At 51.3% G+C, this 22,279-nt stretch overlaps 1 protein-coding gene across 3 annotated transcripts in view; it reads left to right on the top strand.

The window, feature by feature from the left end:
• Tenm4 (teneurin transmembrane protein 4) overlaps nucleotides 1-17,968 on the top strand; it is a 2,359,892-nt gene extending 2,341,924 nt beyond the window's left edge. For all 3 annotated transcript variants that reach the window (XM_026784248.1, XM_013350155.2, XM_026784249.1), the window contains 4 exons: nucleotides 3,321-3,617; nucleotides 5,068-6,682; nucleotides 9,932-10,074; nucleotides 12,753-17,968. In XM_026784248.1, the coding sequence (XP_026640049.1) occupies nucleotides 3,321-3,617; nucleotides 5,068-6,682; nucleotides 9,932-10,074; nucleotides 12,753-13,511 (2,814 nt within the window). In that variant the 3' untranslated portion in view covers nucleotides 13,512-17,968. The remainder of the gene's footprint in view (nucleotides 1-3,320; nucleotides 3,618-5,067; nucleotides 6,683-9,931; nucleotides 10,075-12,752) is intronic.
• The last annotated feature ends 4,311 nt before the right edge of the window (nucleotides 17,969-22,279 follow it).

Raw genomic sequence — 22,279 nt, 5'->3', positions numbered from 1 at the left:
TCCTCATCTGCCGTAGGGAGAGCTGAGACCATGAACCACACGTAACAAAGGACTGTGGGACATCCTTTTAGGTTTTGATGGGTTCGGGAACATGGCTGACTTTGTGGTTGAGCCTACACTGAGTTTCCAGCTTATTTTCTTCCGTGGACTGAACGTGGGCACGTCAGTCATCTTAGAGCTCAAGTGTCAGTCCCTGGGAGTTAGAACCTATTTTACGTGCCGTTCCAAGGATCAGAAGTGACATGCACAGTGTCTCACAGAGGGCTTGGCACAGCACACATCAGGGATCAGTAACTTCTGCAGCTTATGTCATTATTGCTAGGATGTTGTTACTGCCCACCCACCACCCACCCCCCATTTCAAAAAGTAAAGGGTTAAAGGGCAAAGAGCATCAATGCAGGAACTCAATGGCTGAGTGCTTGTCTGCTGGGTCCTTAGCATGGGAACAAAGAGGAGACCAGGGCTAAGGGAGCCTGGGGCTTTGGGTCAGTGGCTGAGTGTTTACCCAGCAGATTGCGCAGCAATGCGCAGTACAAAGCAGAAGACAAGGGCTGTACAAAGGGACAGCTGGTGACCTGGACCTGGCTCTCTGCCCAGCACCTCGTTGAACACAGGTGCTCAGGAGACAGCTGCTGAGCCGCAGTGAACCACAGAAACATCCACACAGCAACGCTGGACTCTCGATTCCAACAACCAAGAAAGCTAAGACCTTCCCATCTTCGACGTGGGGCAAAGTCCAGAAAACAAGTGATTGTTTCAGACTCATGTGATTAGGTGTTGTAGATCCTGGGAAAGAGACCCATGTCAGAAGCAGCAACGGTAGAGTGACTTATCCAATAGCAAAACCCAGAGCCACAAAAGCCAGGTTTCCTTTGCACCCTCAAGGGCTAGCTAGCTAATGTGGAAACCTGCCCCCTACTAGTTCCTGGCTGTCTTTGTTCCCCGACACCATCTGTGGTCTCACTAAAGCCTCATCTGCTTTCTCAAGAGCCCTTCAATGCACCTCTGAGGCAGCGAGCCAAAGGGGAAGTTTGACCTAGGTTGGATTCCCGCTGGGCCTCTTGTGTAGCCTCCAGCAACTGCTCTGAGCCTAAACATCCTCAGCAGCTGTGGGATGTTAGTGCATTCAAGGTACCTAGCTAGCCCAGGGCTGCAGATCCCAGGTGCTCAGGAAAGGGCAGTGATTAGGGCTCTTAGGAGTGTCTCTCTACCGTGTCAACAGGACCAGAAGTTTCCCAGGCTTTTAATTGGTCCCTCTCCCAGCCGGAGATAGATGATACTCTAGTCCGGTGGCCACGTCTCTGCTGCCTCCCAAAATAAATGGCCACCCACAGTGGCGGTGTGTGGAATGAGAATGTTAGCCGGGTGTACCTCTCCATAATGGGGCTCATTTTTTATACAGCTGGGAGGTTTTTTTTTTTAATAAAGAAAGATGTAAAATAATCTCATTGCTGCCGCTGCCAAGCACAGGAAACACAAGGTGCTTCCCCCCATGAACTGTTCAACTCGGTTTTATTAATTTTGTCACAGAGGTACAGATCCCCTTCTCCACTAGCGTCCTCGGGTATGGGGGAGGCTGTCTAGGTAGCACCAACCCTGAGGGTATAAAAGAACCTCCCAAAACATGCTTTTTAAATGTGCCCATCGCTGTTGGCAGTGTGGCCCCCTCTTCTTGCGTACCCTCTCTGCAAAGAACACGGGATGGGCTTCTGGCACCTCTGATTTTTCACGGGAATTGTCTGCCACACAGTTTTTGCTTCTGCAATTGTGTTTGATTACCCTAGGGAAGGCAAGCTTATTATAACCAGGCCATTCACAGCTACAGCCTCTCCGCGGCATCATTATAAATCCTGATTTTCGGGGCCTTGACATTTGTACGGGGAGACTGGGGGAAGACACACACATATCTCTCCTTCCTCTAGGACTAACCATGGTCACGTGCTGTCATTTAGTGGAAATAATTATAGCCATTTATCCAGCGCCTTCTATGCACCTACTTGTCCACAGGTGCTTATTCATAGTCTAGAGTCTAGCGGGAGACTCAGAGAAGTAAAGGTACTTGGGCAAGGTCACACAGGAAAGCTGGTCTCCTCCTCGAGGTTGGAATTCCAACCTTAACCCTGACCCCTGCCTACACCCAAACCCTCTTCTAAATGCACAGATCCCAAAACGACCTTTGACTTCCTCAAGCCACTCATGCATTTTACATCATGTGACCTAATAACCTGTGCCCCTTAGGTCTTCCTGCTTGTCAGATTTACTAAATGACAAGTAGAAGAGACAGCAGCAAAGGTGCCCCCCGTGCCCTGTTGGGCCAGCACCCCTCCTTAGCTCCACCAGTAAACATTAGCTTTGAAGAACCTGTGAACATTTGGGGACAGGCATGGTGGTACCGTTTGTAATCCTGGCGCTGGGAAGGCAGAGAGGATAGGCCCCTGGGGTTCCCTGGGCAGCCAGCCTAGCCTAAATAGAAAGTTCCAGGTTCCTGTGTATCCCAACTCTAACACACAAACACATACAGAGTTCCAATGTGCAGCTTCCTCTGTGGAAGTCTATACTTCTGACTCACAAAGGAAGCTGAGCTGGCGGCAGCGCTGGGGCTCCTGACCCTGGAGGCAAAAGCAAAGTCCTCTAACAGAGCTAGAACTAGTTCCGACTAATGAGGAGAAAACCACAGGAGGTGTGAATGCCCCTGCCTCCCAGCCACCTCTGAGGAGAAGCAGATGCCTTGACTGTGGGCAAAAACAGGAGATACCCAAATCATAGCAAGTAGAGGGCCCCGGGAATGCCAGGACTTGCTCAGAAAGCCTTCAAGTATCTACTGCACCAGCGAGAGTAAAGTCCACAGATCTGCAGCTTCCCTGCGCTCAGTGACCTCGGAATCCAACACAGCACAGCGTCTGGCTCATAGCAGACAGATCAGGTGTTGATTTGCTGGGCTCACTTGGCAGTTCTGATTTTAGGAGCTACGAAGGATCTGACTTCCTCCTCCTCCTCCCCTTCTTCTTCGTTTAAATAAGTTCCCATTAATGTATCACATGATAAGATCATGTGTCTTCTACAGCCACAGATGCTGCATGCTCATCACCCATGTTGTCTTTATTCCTACAAGAGGCCAAGAAGTACATTTTTTTTTCCTGTTCTGCAGATAAGGAAACCTCAAAGAGCTCACAGATGGCAGAGCGAGGTTTGATGCCCACAACCACCCCCCCCCCCCGTGCTGCCTTCTCTTCTCAGGAACTCGACACGGTTGTTGGCCCTCAGGGCCACGTCGTCCATGCCCACACCCAGAGCCCCTCTCTTTCTTGTCCCTTTCCCAGGTTCACAACCGAAACCTCCTGTCTCTGGACTTTGACCGTGTCACACGCACAGAGAAGATCTACGATGACCACCGCAAGTTCACCCTCCGGATCCTGTACGACCAAGCAGGGAGGCCAAGCCTCTGGTCGCCTAGCAGCAGGCTGAATGGGGTTAATGTGACCTACTCCCCTGGGGGTCACATTGCCGGAATCCAAAGGGGCATCATGTCTGAGAGGATGGAATATGATCAGGCAGGGCGCATCACGTCCCGGATCTTTGCGGATGGGAAGATGTGGAGCTACACATACTTAGAGAAGGTGGGTGTCTGCCTCCCTCCTTCCATGGCCTTGCCACATAGAAAGCTGATCATTGTGGCTTTATTTTTTATGATGGTACCACTACGCTACCCAAGGTGTGCTTGAACTCCTGGGCTTCTCGACGGCTCCTCCTGTCTTGGCCTGCTGAGCAGCTGAAGGCATTCTCTAGGGCACCTGCTTTCCTCATTGCCTGTGTGCACATCTGCCTCTGTGCCAGCATCACCCCTTTTCTAGGTACCCCAGTTTACCAAGCCTTGCCTGATGACCTCAGAGGAATGAATCTGACTGTTGAGGTTTCCAAAAGGGGAGATGTGCATTTTCTAAGGGGAAAGGGGGTCCCAGGAGGTTTCTGGATGGAAAACGGGTTTAGTGCAGTGAGGAAAAGGTCCTAAGCCAGGAAAACACAGAAGTCGTGCTGATGGAGAACAGGAGGCCCCCCCCCCACCATATTGGATGATAAGGTAGGACCTTCCTAGAGTGGCTCAGGAGGATGCTCACACAGGACCAGTTCCTGCTTCCAGAACCATCACACAGTGTGCAGCCTCATCCTGGATATCCAAGCCTGGAGGTCACCTCAGAGGCACAGCAAACTCAATCCCCTGCTGCTAATCCTGGGTGAGGGCCTAGCAGATCCCTTCCACTTTGGGTCAGGATTCACTTCCCCCAGAAACTAGGAATAAAAACATGACATAAATTCTACATGTGTTTGGGTAAATTTTTAAATTACCTAAATTCAGAAGTTGATCTCATATAAGGAAGAGGGAGTGGTAGGTTTTCCGTTTGGTTTATTTGGGGGAGGGGCTTGTTTTGTTTTATATTTTTCTTTCAAAACAGGGTTTCTCTGTGTAGCCCTGGTTTTCCTGGAACTCTGTCTACAGACCAGGTTGGATCTGCCTCCCGAGTGTTGGGATTGAAGTCATCTGCTGCCCCCACCCAGCTGGTAGATTTGATAGTTAGACATAGGCTTGTTACCTTGTTACAGGCTCAGGTAAGCCTCAGAAGTTGCTTAGCAGGTTAGCAGGCAAAGGCTTTAAGACCATCAGGCTGTGTTGTAATGTTCCTTCTCCCTTGGATAGAAAGACTGAGGTTGGAAAGTCTGGGTCAGAGAAGGCAGTTACAAATACTGCAGGGCAGAATATTGCGGTCTTGCACCCCATGGCATGCAGAAGTGATCTGATCCATACCGGGCAAAAAGGCAGACTACTTGCTCACAAGAGGAAAGCAAATGGCCTGTGTGGACCCTGCAAGGCCAAATGCTGAGCGAAAGCTGGGCCACGGTGCCTCTCTAACTGCTGGCAGCATCCCACGGTGCACATGCAAGAAGGCTCTGCTTGGGCACAGCGCTGAGCCACCACTTTGCTCGCTCTCATTCCTTACCTCTACGTTGTGGGTACTTGGGTTGTCATTCCTTCCACCACCCCCTTCATCTCTGACCGTCTTCTCCCCCCAGTCCATGGTGCTTCACCTCCACAGCCAGAGGCAGTACATCTTCGAGTTTGACAAGAACGACCGCCTCTCTTCCGTGACCATGCCCAACGTAGCCAGGCAGACGCTGGAAACCATCCGCTCGGTGGGCTACTACAGAAACATCTACCAGCCCCCGGAAGGCAACGCCTCCGTCATTCAGGACTTCACCGAGGACGGGCACCTGCTGCACACCTTCTACCTGGGCACTGGCCGCAGGGTGGTCTACAAGTACGGCAAGCTGTCGAAGCTGGCCGAGACTCTGTATGATACCACCAAGGTGAGCTTCACCTACGACGAAACGGCGGGCATGCTGAAGACTGTCAACCTCCAGAGCGAGGGCTTTACCTGCACGATCCGCTACCGTCAGATCGGGCCCCTCATCGACCGCCAGATCTTCCGGTTCACAGAGGAAGGCATGGTCAATGCCCGTTTCGATTACAACTATGACAACAGCTTCCGCGTGACCAGCATGCAGGCCGTGATCAACGAGACCCCACTGCCCATCGATCTGTACCGCTATGATGATGTGTCAGGGAAGACGGAACAGTTTGGGAAGTTTGGTGTCATCTACTACGACATCAACCAGATCATCACCACAGCCGTCATGACCCACACCAAGCATTTCGACGCTTACGGCAGGATGAAGGAAGTACAGTACGAGATCTTCCGGTCCCTCATGTACTGGATGACCGTCCAGTACGACAACATGGGGCGGGTAGTAAAGAAGGAGCTGAAGGTAGGACCCTACGCCAACACCACCCGTTACTCGTACGAGTACGATGCCGACGGCCAGCTGCAGACAGTCTCCATCAACGACAAGCCTCTCTGGCGCTACAGCTATGACCTCAATGGGAACCTGCACCTGCTGAGCCCCGGGAACAGCGCCCGGCTCACGCCACTACGGTACGACCTCCGTGACCGTATCACGAGGCTGGGTGATGTGCAGTACAAGGTGGACGAGGACGGCTTCCTGAGGCAGCGGGGTGGGGATGTCTTCGAGTACAATTCGGCGGGCCTGCTCATCAAAGCCTACAACCGGGCCAGTGGCTGGAGCGTCAGGTACCGCTACGACGGCCTGGGGAGGCGCGTGTCCAGCAAGAGCAGCCACAGCCATCACCTGCAGTTCTTCTACGCGGACCTGACCAACCCCACCAAGGTCACCCACCTCTACAACCACTCCAGCTCCGAGATCACGTCCCTCTACTACGACCTGCAAGGACACCTCTTCGCCATGGAGCTGAGCAGCGGCGACGAGTTTTACATTGCCTGCGACAACATCGGGACCCCTCTCGCGGTCTTCAGTGGAACCGGCCTGATGATTAAGCAGATCCTCTACACAGCCTACGGGGAGATCTACATGGACACAAACCCCAACTTCCAGATCATCATCGGCTACCACGGCGGCCTCTACGACCCGCTCACCAAGCTCGTCCACATGGGCCGGCGGGATTACGATGTGCTGGCCGGACGCTGGACGAGCCCAGACCATGACCTCTGGAAACGCCTGAGTAGCAGCAGCATCGTGCCTTTTCACCTCTACATGTTCAAGAACAACAACCCCATCAGCAACTCTCAGGACATCAAGTGCTTCATGACAGGTGAGGGCTGGGGTACCCCCCAGGTCAGGACCTACCCCGTTGCTCTGGTAAAGAGCAGGTGTGGGGTGGCGGGAGACACTGACTGCCCCTAGTGGCATTGGTCCCCAAAGTCTATTTAAAGAAACACTAGTTTGGAAACTACTCTGGAAATAATGGATCCAGCATCAAACAGAGTTGACAGGACCACATTTTTAACTTTTCCTAATATACTTCAGTTTGTGAAGGTTAGGAGGTTCTGTAGTGAGAAGAGCTCTTTAGTATACCTACCTATAACTTTCCTAAATTGTTTTACCAAAAAACCCCAATGTCTCAGCCAAGCAGTGGTGGCTCACACCTTAACCCCAACACTCGGGTATAGTCTAGTAGGGTCATGTGACCTTACTGGGTCATGTGACAATGGAGCGCTTTGGGGTTGAGGACAGAATGAGCTGATTGGCTCGTCCTGGATCACATGGTCCACTGCTCTATCTGTGCCTGCTCCCCTCTCCCTCCCAACAGAAAAAGAAGGTAGAGCTAGATCTTGGGGAGGCAACCCTAAAATGACCACCACAGGTGTATCTCACAGGTCATCAGGACAAGTCTTTCCCGAAACCCCTGGGGTGAGGAAGTTAAGGACAGGTAAATTAACCCTCCCCTCCCGCAAAGATGCAAACTTGGGGAGGCGAGCCTTGGAACTCTGTGGGTAGGCCTTCAAATGCTTAGCCTTCTTTGAACTCAAATACATTCTGTGAAGAACGAAAGTCACACCCACATGAAAGGGATTCAGATCACTTGCATTTTATCCCTCCCTCCTGGCAACAGTGACTTCTGGGACTGACAGGTAAAGCAGAGCTTTTCAATGGAAAGGAGACGCCTGCCCCTCAGGTTGTCAGAGTGCAATTCCCGGTGCTTCAGAAAAGCCTGGTAGGAAAGCTAGCGAATAAATAGATCTCTGACGTTTTCCTGAAAGGCATGAGAGCAAGCTTCCCGTCTTCCATCACTCCTAATTAAAGCCCGCCCTCTCCTGCATCCCCTGCTTCCCTGGGAATGTGCGCTATTCTGGATAGAAGGGTCCCTCTCAACCGCAAATCCCAACGCACAGTCTCAGCCTAGAGCAAGACGGCTTTGTGAGGTGTTCTTTCCCCATGTTCTGCTAGTTTTAATTTCCCAAAGATCCATCTGCTGAGACTCATAGAATGAGAGACTTCTGGAAACTCAATGAGGAAAGGGCCATAGAGAAGTCATCCAAGCCCCCTGTTGCAAATAAGAAAATGGGGGTCTTGGGATAGACAAAGGCAGAAAGCCCTCTGTGAGGGGGTGCCTGATCTGGAGCCTGTGAATTAAACCCAACATTTTAGGCTCCTGCTATACAACAGCTACCTCCAAGTGATATCCTTATCTTCCACTAAGACTTAGTAAAAACCATTCTTGCTTCAGTATGCAGACCCGGGAGAAGTCTCTGAGAAGTAAAGTAAGCTCTCCAAGTTCATTGTTTGTACACTAAGAAACCCTTCTGTGACCTGCATAGCAAGGCTAAAGGGGGAACTTAAACCTGGGTTTAATGAGCCTGGGACAACAGAAAACAACAGAAAAGGCAAAACCAGATGTGAGGTGCTTAGGCGGGAGAGAAACATGGGGTTGCAACAAAGTTGCAAGAACACACTTGCCTGTTGACCCCACAGGTCGTTCCCACTCAGCAGCTGTGGTGGGTGGGGACTATCACTTCCTCCTTTGCGGGCTCATCCCTGGACCTCTCAACAGAGATAAGTCTCCGCTGGAAAGAAAACAAAAGAACCTGGCTCTGGAGCTGGCCACAAAACCCTGGCCACCTCTTCCCATGTCCGTTTGGATTTTGAGTCCCTCCGATGAGAGCTTTAGCGTCTTCAGCTGCCCCCTCCCGAAGAAGGCTGAGCTGCACTGCAACACAGATTACCTCCAGCAGGGCTCAGTTGACCTCCCTCCGGCCACCCCAGGCTCTGTTGTTTCTGGTCCTTCCTCAGCATTTATGAAGTCCTCTCTGCTTCGTCCTCACTGCCCCCTCTCTGGCACCTCTCCTTGTGTGGCCATCTTTGCCTGGAGTACAACCTCCACCTCCAAGGATGCCAGACAAACCATGGTTTTCTCGTTAGGCTTCAATGATATGCCTTCATCATGTCTGATTTTTATCATATTTAAGAGATCTATGGGCCCAGGCCTCATCCCCCTTTGGGGTCATAAGTGTTCAAGGGAAGGTTCTATGATGACATAGCATCTGCCAGCACCGTGGGCCTTCTGCCGCATGATAGCCTGCCTCAACCCCCATCTAAGGTCATGCATTGCTTTTGCAGTTCTTTATTTGGTTGGTTAGTTGGATGGATTTTTGTTGTCATCCTTGGTTTTGCTTTGCTTTATTTTGAAATAGATCTCATGTAGCCCAGGCTAGCCACAAACTCACTATATAGCCAAGGATGACCTTCAACTTCTGTTCCTCCCGCCTTCACCTCCAGGGCGCAGGAATGACAGGCACCAATTTATGTAGTGCTGGAGACTGAACCCAGGACTTCATGCAGGCTAGGCAAGCACTCTACCAGCTGAAGTATACCCCAGCCTGGGATCACAGGTTTCTGAATCCATTCTTCAGTGAGCCCAATGCTCACCAAAATACCTTATCAATAACTCTCAACTCCAAGGAATATGATTAACCAGCTTAGAGACTAGCAGGCTGAAGCCCTGGGAGTTTGAGAGACTTCCTAGTGCTGTCAGAAATAAGACAGGTAGTTCGCAGGAGAGCTCTTTGATCCTCTCACTAACCAGCCTCATGCCTGCAGGCCTGATGGCCCCGAGGTTCTAATGGCTACAAAGAGGGTGGGTAGAGAAGGGGCAGCTTTTTTCGTACACTGTTTCCACTTTGCAAGTCAGCCATGAAAATCCTTTCTCTGTCTCACTGACCCTTTGCACGGGTTTCCTATTGACTCTGGGGGTGAGGATGGGCCAGGGAGAGCGTCATCCCATCCGCAGCTACCTCTGGGTGAGCAGATGAGCATAAGAGAGGGAAAGAGCTACCTGGAGTGTGGGTTCTGCCTAGGTTTCCTCTCTCCTGGATCTACCTGTCGGAGGACAGTTATGGGCACAAGCCCGGGAAAGGGATGGCTGGGGGGGAGGGGGGCCAGCCGTACATTTGCTTTTACGACGAGGACATCATTTTCCAGTGTGTGTGGCAGTCAGCTTTGTAACCAGTCACTTCCCACTCACGCTCACTCACGAGGCTTATTTCTGCTTCTCGCCACCCAGATGTCAACAGCTGGCTGCTCACCTTTGGATTCCAGCTACACAACGTGATACCTGGCTATCCCAAACCAGACACCGATGCCATGGAGCCGTCCTACGAGCTCGTGCACACACAGATGAAAACTCAGGAATGGGACAACAGCAAGGTAACGCCCCACATGACAGCCACACCTCAGGCCGTTCCGGGCAGGATGGAAACTGAGGTAGCACCTTCATGGTTCCTGCCGGACAGCTTTCAGAAAACAGCAAATCCGTGGCTAAGCAGGCCCCAGGGACCCAGCTGTAAGCAGCTCATGGACACCACAGGCTGCATAAAGGGAGTTTTGTGTGAGCCACCAAGTTCAGAGTGCCTTAAAAAAATAATAAGCCTTTGTCCACCGTGCAGGAAGAAGCGCTAGGCGAGAGGGCTGAATGCAGATGTGGTGTTTTCTAAGCACCTGCTGCACCTGCACTGAGTGATGCTCTACTTAAGCTAGCTCACAAATGCACCATGCTGTTATTTTCCTCATTGTCTAGGTTTGATGCATGAGATGATTCAAACCCAGATTTGTCCACTTTGGGTCACCTGTCTGACATGACTAGGCTCTAGGAGAGAAAGAGAAAAAAAAATCTTCCTTTTATGACCAGATTTCAAAGGCTTGGGATTATAAGACCGGGAAGACCTTTTACAACAGTCCCATCTCGCCTGCTTCTCACTTCATGCATCGTTTGTCCCAAACTCGGCCTCCGTTCATAAATCCTGTACCAGGAACAGAGTCTGTGCCCGGCTCTGTACTGCAACCCATGGAATGCAGGGGTAGATCAGCAGGTAGGCCAAGTCTTCTAGGGGATGCGAGTCCAGGGACAGAAAACGCTGGGGAGAAGCAGCAATACCACAGAGCATGGTCCTGGCCTTGGAAAATTTCCTAGTCTCCCCTCCAACCCCTTCCCTTTTCCTCTGTCTCCTGCTTCCCCTACCTTGGCACACGTGTGTGTGTGTGTGTGTGTGTGTGTGTGTGTGTGTGTGTGTGTATACATACAGTCACCTTTTGGACAGAAAGATTGTGTTTTTGTGTGTCCCTTGCTGAATCTGAAGCTCACGGATTCAGACAAGCTGACCAAAAGAACCATGATCTCCCTGTCTCTGTCCCCTGAGCGCCGGGGCTACAGATGTATGTCCGCCTCCATCCTCAGCTCTCTACTGAGGTCCTCATGCATGTGGGGTCAGCTCTGCTAACTGAGCCAGCCCACCAGTACCATGTTCCTGTTTCTTGTTCTAGACTAATTCCTTTAGGCTCATCTTAGTTGCTGCCTCCCAGACCTGTGGATGAGTCTGATCAAGTGGTTTGCTCTGTCCAACTTTCCTTTTCTTTCTTACTCCTTTTCTAGATGATGAAACACAGCAGGTTAAGTTACACGTCTCAATTAGTGCCCAGCATACAGGCTAGCACACTGTCGGTGATTCTGTGGTACCATAACTGACCCATGGAAAGAGCCCATTTTATAAATAAGGAGGCTAGGCTCAGAGAAAGCTTACCCAAGGATGTTCAGCTGGGGAAATGACAGAAGATGACATGAACCTGTGTCTGTCTGTCTGGCCCCAGAGCCCCTCCTCTTTCTGCCCTAGCCTGTACCAGACCTTACTACCCCAGCCCCTGCGTGCAGATGTCCCAGCATCTGCTGTCCCCAAGGCTGATTCCAGCCACACAGCGCTTCCTCCCCCGCCAGGTTCCTTCTGTGCTCCCCAGAGTCCCTGTCTGACTGCCTGTTTGCCAACCTTGCCTGTCAATGAATTATTGATTTCTGCCCTTGGCAAGCATTGAAGATCTTTGTTGTTGAGCACTCTGGCTTTTGTGAAACTCTAGGAAATAATTGTTCACAGACAGGGTTCTATTAATTATAAAGAGGACTTAATTTCAACGGGAGGCTGATGGGGCTGTTTCGAAAGCCTGTGACCTGGGTTGCTGATAAAGCCCTGAAGCCCTGCGCACAGCTTCACTGAGCTCCTTGAGATGGTACCCCAGGTCAGCAGGGTCCAACCTGACCCCACATAGCCACATGCAGAGATACTTGAGGAGGCACTACGGGACAGAGACTGTCCCTCAAATATTTGGACAGTGGAGATGCAGAGCTATAGGACAACATGAGAGGCCTGAGACAATTTCTGGTTGTCCTAACATCGTGTCTTTCTTGCCATCCCTCCGCTAACGTCACCCTCCACGTTCTTCAAGTCCTAACTCGGGCTTGGCCCTCCCCTTGGAACCCTCCCTTCTCCCTCTCTTCTCCATCATTAGCTTGAGCATCTTCTGAGCCTTGATTGCTTCTCACTGCCCTTGACTCCCCTACTCTGTCTCAAAGAAAAAAAAGTGACCTTGAAACAATAAGAGTATCTACTAGAGGGCTCAAGCAGGGTGTTGAATGGTAAACTTGAGCTTGAAGATCAAGAACTATTACTGTATCTATTAGCTATTATGTCTTCTAAATCACCAGTCACTCATTACATGTGGTCGCAACATTGTTGTCATGTCCATCTGTGCCCATGAAACAGTGAGTTCTCTGAGGGCAACAGTGACGTCCAGTTCATTTTGTATCTTCATTGCTCAGAAAGGGACCTGGCCAGAGCAGCTTCTTCTGAACTGGCCCAGAATAGAAGGGTGTGGGAACGAATGGATGAAGGATGGCTGGGTATTCTGATGGTCAGCACCATCAAGACAGATGCGACAAACTAATAAGTACCTGGAGGTTCCATATAACTGTTTGCCCTGATTCTCGGTGCTCTCGGGAGTTTGATTTTCCTCTTATCTTACTCTCTTCCTCTCTCTTTTTCATGACCCTGCCCCATCAGTCTATCCTTGGGGTACAATGTGAAGTCCAGAAGCAACTCAAGGCCTTCGTTACCTTAGAACGCTTTGACCAGCTTTATGGCTCCACCATCACCAGCTGCCAGCAGGCCCCAGAGACAAAGAAGTTTGCCTCCAATGGTTCCATCTTTGGCAAGGGGGTCAAGTTTGCCTTGAAAGATGGCCGCGTGACCACAGACATCATCAGCGTGGCCAATGAGGACGGGCGGAGGATTGCGGCCATCTTGAACAATGCCCACTATCTAGAGAACCTTCACTTCACCATTGACGGGGTGGACACCCACTACTTTGTGAAACCAGGACCTTCGGAAGGCGACCTGGCCATCCTGGGCCTCAGTGGGGGGCGGCGAACCCTGGAGAACGGGGTCAACGTCACGGTGTCCCAGATCAACACCATGCTCAGTGGCAGGACTAGACGCTACACTGACATCCAGCTGCAATACAGGGCACTGTGCCTGAACACCCGCTACGGGACAACCGTGGATGAGGAGAAGGCGCGGGTGCTGGAGCTGGCCAGGCAGAGAGCTGTACGCCAGGCTTGGGCCCGGGAGCAGCAAAGACTGCGGGAAGGGGAGGAAGGCCTGCGGGCCTGGACAGAGGGGGAGAGGCAGCAGGTGCTGAACACAGGGCGGGTGCAGGGCTATGACGGCTTCTTTGTCACCTCCGTCGAGCAGTACCCAGAACTGTCGGACAGCGCCAACAATATCCACTTCATGAGACAGAGCGAGATGGGCCGAAGGTGACAGAGAGGGCCAAGGCCCGGACTTCTTGCCAAAGACAGCTATCCTTCTGTGTCCGTATACCTGACTGTGTTGTACTTAACAAAAAAAACAAAAACTTTTTTTTAACAAGTGCAGAAAACAAAACAGAATGATAATGGTTGCATTGTTAATTCATGCAACATCTTTTTTTTTAAAGAAAAACACAAATTTGGCCTTCACACATTTTTTTTTTTGCAAAGAATGGAAGTTATTTTTCCTGTAGTGTGACCACAATGATGACTTGATTGTCTTTTGTTCCCCTTTTCCCTGAGGAATTTTCCCTGTTGTTTGGGGTACATTTCTCCTCTCTTTGGGGTACACATCGCCTTGGGTGTGTCCTCACCCATCCCTAGGTACCCAGTGTGATGTGAGACACGAGTGTCTGTGCTAACTTGTCTCATGTGTAACCCTTTCTTCTTTGACTGGAGTTGGGAGTGAAGGGTGCAGAGAGGAACAGGCTTGTGGGACCTCAGGAACTTTGGTTAGGCTCCCACAGAAAGTGGTGAGCTTCTCTCCACCATGCTTTGTGTCTCCTGAGGGCCCACATCATGCTCTGGGAAGGTCCATGGTGTCGTTCAGCCAGCACCTTGCCAGGCCACCCCAGACTCCCGCCCCAGCATTGTATTTTGATGCTAAATGAACACCCCCACTCTCCCTTTTGCAAGTCTCTAGTGTAGCTGTCAGTGCCACCCCCACCCCCACAACAAAATAGAGAAGGTGTCTCCTAGGTTCTCTCCCCAGTCTGGTGATATAACATCCTGGGGCTGCGAGCCCCATCCTTCCCAAGAGACGAGAGCACCAGGATGTCAGTGAGTGGTTGACCTTCCACGATGCCCCTCGCTCATCTTCTTCCTCTCTCCCAAAGTCAGACACGAGAACCAGCACCGCGCAGCAAGCCCTCAAAGTCCAGGGAAGGCAAGGAAGCCCTGTCCCTTCCAGTGCTCAGCTGCTGCCACTGAGAATCAGGAGTGTGGCAAGAGATGCCCGGTGGCCTTTGATCCTGGAAAGATGCATAGGAAATGAAAGTCAGCCAAAGAAAGGATTCAGCAAAGGCATGAGCCAGGGATCCTTCTAGCTGGCTCCTGGCCTCTCTTCTGCCTCCCCTCTATGGGCTATTCCCAGAGGCTCCAGAGTCCCAGAGCCTGGATTTCAGGAAACCCCTTCTGCAGAGTTTCTTCACTAGAGAACCCCAACCAGGATTGGTTTTGGTTTAGGTTTTAAATAAGAGGAAAGAGATTGTTTGGTATGGCTTGTCGGTGTCCTGCAGCCCCACTGGGATCAGGGATGGTGGTGCCAAAGGCTGGTGCCGGCGGATCCCAAAGGCCAGGCTAGCATTGTTCCCGTGGAGACCTCTGCACATAGCTAGCACATGTCATCTTGAAGAGGCTAGGCACAGGCACAGCCAGTGTTGAGGGGCTGCCCAGAGGGAGGCAGCAGCCAGCAGGCCAGCGGAGGTATGAGCTCGCTGGAGAATTCCTTTTGTGGTCTGTCTGCCTGGATCCCATGGTCATTAGCACTCACAGGAGGCTCTGGGAGATGGGAGCAGGGGAGGGGGGAGCCAAATGCTTCCTTTTGAGCTGGGCTTCTTAGAAAATGGGACTTTTATGGGTTACATTTACATTAACTGTGGAAAATGAATTCTGAGTCTAAGCTATTCCCCGTGGAAACCTTGTTGGACTGATAAGCTCATGGCACCTTTATAGCCTTACGGAGTCTTCAGAAACATGACATGAGTTAATGAAACCGAGAAGGTCTCTTACTGCATGAGAATCGGAGCCATGTGGAGTCTGGGTTCTGCCTGGCAGAGGGAGGCACCCAAAGCTTCTCCAGGAGGGGAGATCTCGCCTTACCTTGTCCCACTGGGATTAGAGGATGTGTTTCGCTAAGTGCTCTTCCTGATTCAAAAAAAAATGCCACACTGCTGCCACAGTGACAGATGGAGACTGGCCCGCTCTGTCCATTGGTGACCACAGTATGTCATGGCCTGCCCTGTCCACTGGTCACCACAGTGTGTCACAGCCCTCTTCGTCAACTAGTTGCTCATTACCTCTGGATGAGAGCTCTGCCAGGTTAGATCCGATGCCCCCTCAGGTCCACTGTACCCAGCGTGAGCTGCTAATGGGGAATGGTATGATCGTTCTTGGATGGGATAGAAAATAGTTTGACCTGAAAAAACCACAATTCTTTTTGTATCCAAAAGACTTAACGCCTCTCAAAATGTACTTTTGCTGTAAGGATCCTTTGGGCAGAGTTGTCCTGTGAGTTGGCCCAGTTGATCTATCCCAGACTGGCTGCCTGTCATTGGCTAAGATCCGCTGGGGACATTTACTTGTAAGCCAGAGACAGCATGTGACCCAAGGGAACCATCTCCTTGTACCTATCCAGCCTGTCTTCCTCCCCCACTACCTTCCTCCCTCAAAGAAGAGCAGTAAACACGATGAATCACTGGGTGTTCTTTTTAAAAACAAAACAAAGGAATGACCCAGTATTCTTCCTGGGTTCCATCCCAGAAAGAGTACCTAGCTTCTACAGGGGAAACAAGCATCCTGAGCTACAAAGGAATTAATTCAGCAGCAGGCTTGACAAACACACGGCTCTACCTTATGCTGGGCATTCTGGCCTGGGCCCCTTTAAGTTGGATTCCACCTCCCAGGTGTGTTTGGAGGCCTATGCCACAGCTCCTTTCGCCTATGTCGGAGGTTCTGAGTATTAAATGTCTTCCTAGACAGCACCTGTCTTTTGGGCACCAACTACATCTGTCTACTTGATAGAGTGACCAGGTCTTCCTCTCTGGTCCACGCTTGCGATTCTAAAGGGTGGTAGCTTCTGAACCTCTAAGATCTGTTTCAAGTAGTCCATGCCTCTTCTACCCTCCATAGCTACCAACCTCAGTCCCTCCTCCATGACCTTAACCAAGACTTTCTCAATCCCCAATTTTGTCTTCTATACCCCAAGATCCACCCCCCCCCCCCTTACAACCATCTCCAAGACAAGCGTCACTGGAGGGTACAGGGGCAATTCTGACTCCGTGGTAAACCACACCTTAGCCTCTGACACTTGGCTCAGAATCGCTGGCGGAGAATTAGCCCAAGGTCCACGCTGGTGCCTGACTCTCCTGAGGGATACGAGGTCTGACAGACACCCTAGGAAGCTAGTGGAGATGGAGACTGGACAAGTGCCTGCAGATAACAGAGAGGGCACTGGGCGGGGCTTGGATGACGGAGAAGCCTAAGAGAGCTGAGTTACCTGGGCAGGGCTTTCTAGGCACAGAGCAAGGGAAGAAGAAGGAGCCTTTCAGCCGTGACTTCTCAGCCGCTGCCTTTACAGGCAAGGTCTGCAATGTGACATCGTAGAATACCGGTAGCTTTGCCATTTGCAGCCCTGGCATTTCTGGTGGCCTCTTGGTGAGAGCAGTGACACTAGGTTTTGTACCCGGGAAGATGGGCTTGCTGGATTTCAGCAGGTTGCTGGGCTTTGGGACTTGATCACCCCTTCACAGCGACCACCCAGCCTAAGAGGTGGCTCCCGATCCTGGGGATGGGAGGTCCCCGAAAGACCCAGCCTCTCCTTTCTCCTGGGATCCTCATCAGGAATAAAAGCCCTCCATGTGAGGCATGTCATCCCCAGCTAGGTCCAAACCATTGTCTCTATTTTGTGGGAGGTGAAGGATGGGGGGGGGGGGGGAAGCACTCTGCCGTGCAAGGCCTTTTTATTTAGCCTTCCCAAAACAGCAAACTCATTTTAAAGACTCATTGCTCAGGTGACAGAGAGAAACTTTAACCTCTCCAACCTTTTCATTCTCAAAAACCAGCCTTGTGTACTTGACTGCCCTGAACAGTGGTGCGCTCTGAGGTGTCTCGGTGTTGTGGAAGATCAAAGGCAGGAAGGCTTGGGGTGGGGAACCTCGTGTTACATTTGGAAGGCCCTGGCGGGGCCCTGTGTTGTGTTTCTTACCCTCTGGGGAATGCCAAAGGCACAAGACTGGGCTACTTCCTGGTCCCTAAGAAAAATGGGATTGATCCTAAGGGCAGACATTTGAGGGAGAACTGTCCCAGCAGAAACAGACCCGCAGATGTCTGGGGGTCCCCGGCAGCTCTGATCCACTCACCACCAGAACCCCACTGTTCTAAACGTGCCCGTTGTTCCGAGGACCTCTGAACCCGCAGCTCTGGCAAGCTGCCTCTGGATGACTGACACTGGAGACTCTGGCCTTACCATGTGGAAATGTTTTCCTGAGATCTGGAACTAATTTTGAGAAGTTTTTTTTCTCAACACTTTTGTGTTTCTAACACTGTATTCTTGACTGTGTAAATACCAACAAGGCTGTAAATAAATGCAGATGTAGATACCTTCTAGAAAAAGGGGGGGGGGAAAGCATAAAAAAAAGAAAACCAGAAGTGATCCCGTGTAGCCTTCGTTGACAAATAAAAGACTATTTTGTGTTTAAAGGTGTGCGGTGGCCTTTGTTGGGAGACGGTGGCGGTTACCGGGAGGGCTGGACAACCCCACCATAATTCTGGAGTCCCTAGCAGGTCCTGCCTGCCATGGTCAGAGATTTCCAGAGGGGCACAGAAAGTCCGAGGTGACTTTACTGAAAGATGAGGTTACTACAGAAACCCCTCACCTCAGGTAGAGCCCATTCACCACCCAGGCCGTGTCCTGTCCTGGTTTCCACATTCAGTGGTTTCAAAGACACCTGGCCCTGTCCACCACCAGACACAGGGCCTGCCACGGGGACAGTGCACCCTACAAATGAACAGGTGCATGTTCAGATGAGACGTGATTATCATCACTTAGTGCAACCTAGAAAGGTGAAAACTCCTTTAGCCATGAGTGTGTTTCCCCTGCGGTCATCTTTGCAATCTCGCGGAGTTCCCATGGCGGTTCACGGGTCCTTCTGCCATTGACCCTCACACTTACACTGTGTGCAGGGATGAGAGTCGGGGATGGAAGCGGGTTGGGAAGAAGAGGTTATCTAGTAAGCCCTGCTCCCTGGCGTACATGGCAAACCTTATGAAAATTCGAACCACTATCCTTCTAGGCCAGAAATGTCACACCACTCCCGCTGGCCTCAGGGTTGGTCCACGACAAGGACTCGGGAAACGAAGCATCAAGCTGGAGGCCCCTTCCTTCCTTCCTCCCACCCAGGCCGGATGGGGACTGCACCGCAGAGGGGCAGGCGACATCCATGGTGAAGACCCTCCACTGTGAGTCAGATGGGTGTAAAGGGGGGCCCCTGGCGGCGGGAGCTGGTCTTCAGTGGGTCATTTAATCACTCTGAGCCCCAGATCTTACATCTACGTGAGAGGCGGTGACACAGACCTCTTGGTACTTGGTAGTTCTTGTATCGCTTAAAGAAAAAGTCGTGCAAAGTAGCACACTGCTCAGAATGCCAGCCCAGCCAACCCAGTCCTCCACCTTAGCTACTGTCCGAAGCTTAGCACTCTTCACACTATACGGATGCTTCTCAAACTTGGTCTTGCAGTTTATGAAAATATAGCCCCTCTTGCCTCCTCCTGGATTACTGAGTAAGCAGGCCTGGGGTGCAGCCCTAGGCTGTGAAGTTCCAGCAGGTTCCCAGGTGTTGCTGCTTTGAGAACGGTGGCTACGCTACCCTTGATGCATTGTACACAACAGGGTGCTTAACGCATGTAGCGCTTCAAATGCCCCAAGTGGGGCAGCCTCACTCCGCCCTCTGGGCCACTCTCCCTTCATGTGTGACACCACAGGCTGGCCTGAGAACTTGGACCACCCGGCCAAGTCCCCAGACTTTCACACCTGTCAGGCTTCCACGCTCAGGCTTCACATCCAGCTGAAGACCATTCTGTAAATCCTTCTGAAGCTCATCCCCCTCTCAGAAGTTTCTCCCAGGACATCCCGTTAGCCTGACTTCAGAGGTTCAAGATGGGGTCGCATTTGGGAAAAATCTTCCCCCAGGGTCAAGCGAGACTAAGTCTCTTCTTCTGAGAATCCTCAGTGCCCCAAACAGGAATTCGGCTCCCCACTGGTCTAAGGTCAGCCTCTCTTTTCTCAGCTGCCCTGGAGAGCCACCCACTTCTGGTCTCTGTACCCTTAAGAGGAAATGTCTAGGGCCGCTCACGAAGACTCTGTGGTGTTGACTGTTGAAATGAACGCACAGCCTCCATTCCTTTCCCCAGAGAGGCTAGTAGAGTCCTGTGTCCTGACAAATGTCCATCGGTTAGCAATGCGTGCAGCCAGGGGAGCAGGACAGGCTACCTTCAGTTAGCAGTGGACAGGACCCCATCTGGTTTCACTCACCCGTTTTCCCCAGCATCGGGCACAGGAGATGCGCATAGATATCAGTTAGATATCAGTGTGCACAACTCTGATTTTGTACGGCCTTCCCTGGGTCTCTGGACTTCTCCCCTCCATGACTTAACTGAACCTATTGTGCTCCAAAAGCACACAGGAGCTAATCCCCACTGAGCAAGTGCCACTCAACTCTTAGGCCCAAGGTCTGCCCCAGGGTCCCTGACTTCTGGGGACAAGCAGTACGTCTTAATGGGGAGGTCTCAGTAGACAGAGTGGGCATTGCCTCAAGACCAGGGGCTGCCTACACTCATCTTTCCTGAACCCACAACCATCGGTGATAGGTGGTGCTGCAGATGAGCTCATGTTGCTGGAGCTTCACGATTTGTGTTTAGTGATGGAATCAGAAGGTGAATCTGGGATCGCCTAAGACCACATTCTAAACTACTTATCTTAGTACTAAGGTTGGGGGAACCAAGGGATTTCCTAAGCAAAGGGCTTCAAACACTGAAGACACCGGGAGCTGGACCTCTCAAGGCCCCATCAGCAGATACAGGCTTGCCTGAGATTATACTGCATTCCTCTGCCTGGAGCCAGCCACAGCGACAGGGCCAGTGCAACCCTGCAGAGAGCTCCGAGCTTAGAAGGGCCCACTCTTACTTAGTTCAGTGTTCTTCTGGCTCTGTCTTGAATTCTTTTTCCTTTTTCTTTTTTTTAAGGGGGGGGGTACCCTTTATTCTCATCCTATGTTGGGTTATCCAAGTCACGTGACCAGGCGTGTCTGTATTGCTTATTCAGTGTTAATAGTCTCTCAGCATTCTAGGACAATCTCAAGACCCTGAGACAAAGTGGGCACTGGATTTCTGAAGGAGGGACGGGGCGGTGGGCAAGAATGTCCTCACGTGTGTTGGGTTGGGACTGACTAAGCTCAGCCAAGGTCTTTGCACAAGTGAACCCAGAAAAGCGTCACTTGGTGATAAACCTCTTGGGCTACCAAAGTGCGAGGAGGGGTGTAAGGAAAGTGGGTTCTCAAGAAGCTGAGAGACAGCCCTTCCTGTGGGGGCGTGGTCACAGGAGGCTTCCAGGAGACCCTGGCTGAGTCAAAAGAGAAAGGTGGTATAGGAGGTCCTTCTGCATTTGTGTTGATTTCATTGGTTGAATAAAGAAGCTGCCTTGGCATTTTGATAGGGCAGCCCTTAGGTGGGTGGAATAGACAGAACAGAATTCTGGGAGGAAGAAGGCAGGCAGAGAGCCGCCCACCATGGAAGCCACCAGGTCAGACATGCTGAATCTTTCCCCGGTAAGCCACGGCCTCATGGTGACATACAGATGATTAGAAATGGGTTGAATCAAGATGTGAGAGTTAGCCAATAAGAGGCTAGAGCTAATGGGCCAGGCAGTGATTTAATTAATAGAGATTTCCGTGTGACTACTTTGGGCATAAACTAACCAGGTGGCCGGGACGACCAAGCAGCCTGCCAGCCCGGGTGTAAGCCCGCACCTCCCTTCCTCCCTTCTTACTACAGAAAGGAACGAAAAGGGGCATCTTAGGCCAATGGCGCGGTGGGGCAAAGGTACCAATGCATGCTGGGAGACATAATCTCACGAGTGAGGTCGTGGAGGGACCTGATAGTGGATTAGACGAGGCGAATAGAAAGCAGGCAACTACATCCTCTCCACCTCCCCTTTCTCTCCTAGTGTCTTCCCCTGCTTGTTCCGAAGCCAAACCCCATCTCCACCCCGAGTCTCACTAGAGGGCTGGAATGTATTTAGATGAGGTCTCTGATCCTCTCTTGGAGATGTTTGCCAGCTCTCCTGCTGACAGGCTAATAGTGACACTCACCATCTCTTCACGCCCACAGCACCACCTAGTGGTCATCGCTCACACTTTGTGGAAAAGCTGGCTAACACCAGGCTCCCGTCCAGTTCCTTCACTTTCCGGTTGTCCAAGAGACCTTCCGTCAGACAACTGACAGCCAGCCATGTACACGTTGATCTAAATAGCTTCTCCGATTCTCTCCCTTAGCTTTCTGTATGCCTCTGACCTAGGAAAAGAAGAGAACTCCTTTCTACTGTGTGATCAGGCAGGACATGGCTTCCCATGACAAAATATAGGACTCAAGCCTTCAAGATTTCTCAGCGACTAAATGTCCTTGCTGCAAAGCCTGGTGACTTGAGTTCCAGCCTCAGGATCCACATGATGGGAGGAGAGAACTCAGTACCGAAAACTGTCCCTTAAATGCCATGCCCACGTGCACACAATCAAATGAATACACACACACACACACACACACACACACACACACATGCATACATGCATAGTTTTTTTTTACATACATAGTTTTTAAAACAAGCAAGATGAGCTCCTCGTGGTCCTAGGCTCCACTTGCATCTGAACAATGTCTCTCAGAAGCTGTCTCAAAACCACAATAGGCTCTAGTTAGGAAATAGAGAAAATAGGCATTGGGGTCCCTTCCTCT

The sequence above is a fragment of the Microtus ochrogaster genome, chromosome 22 (assembly GCF_000317375.1).
Source record: "Microtus ochrogaster isolate Prairie Vole_2 chromosome 22, MicOch1.0, whole genome shotgun sequence".
NCBI classification, from domain to species: Eukaryota; Metazoa; Chordata; class Mammalia; order Rodentia; family Cricetidae; genus Microtus; species Microtus ochrogaster.
Note: the sequence above shows the minus strand (reverse complement) of the source record. Positions and strands in the feature narration are given on the sequence as shown.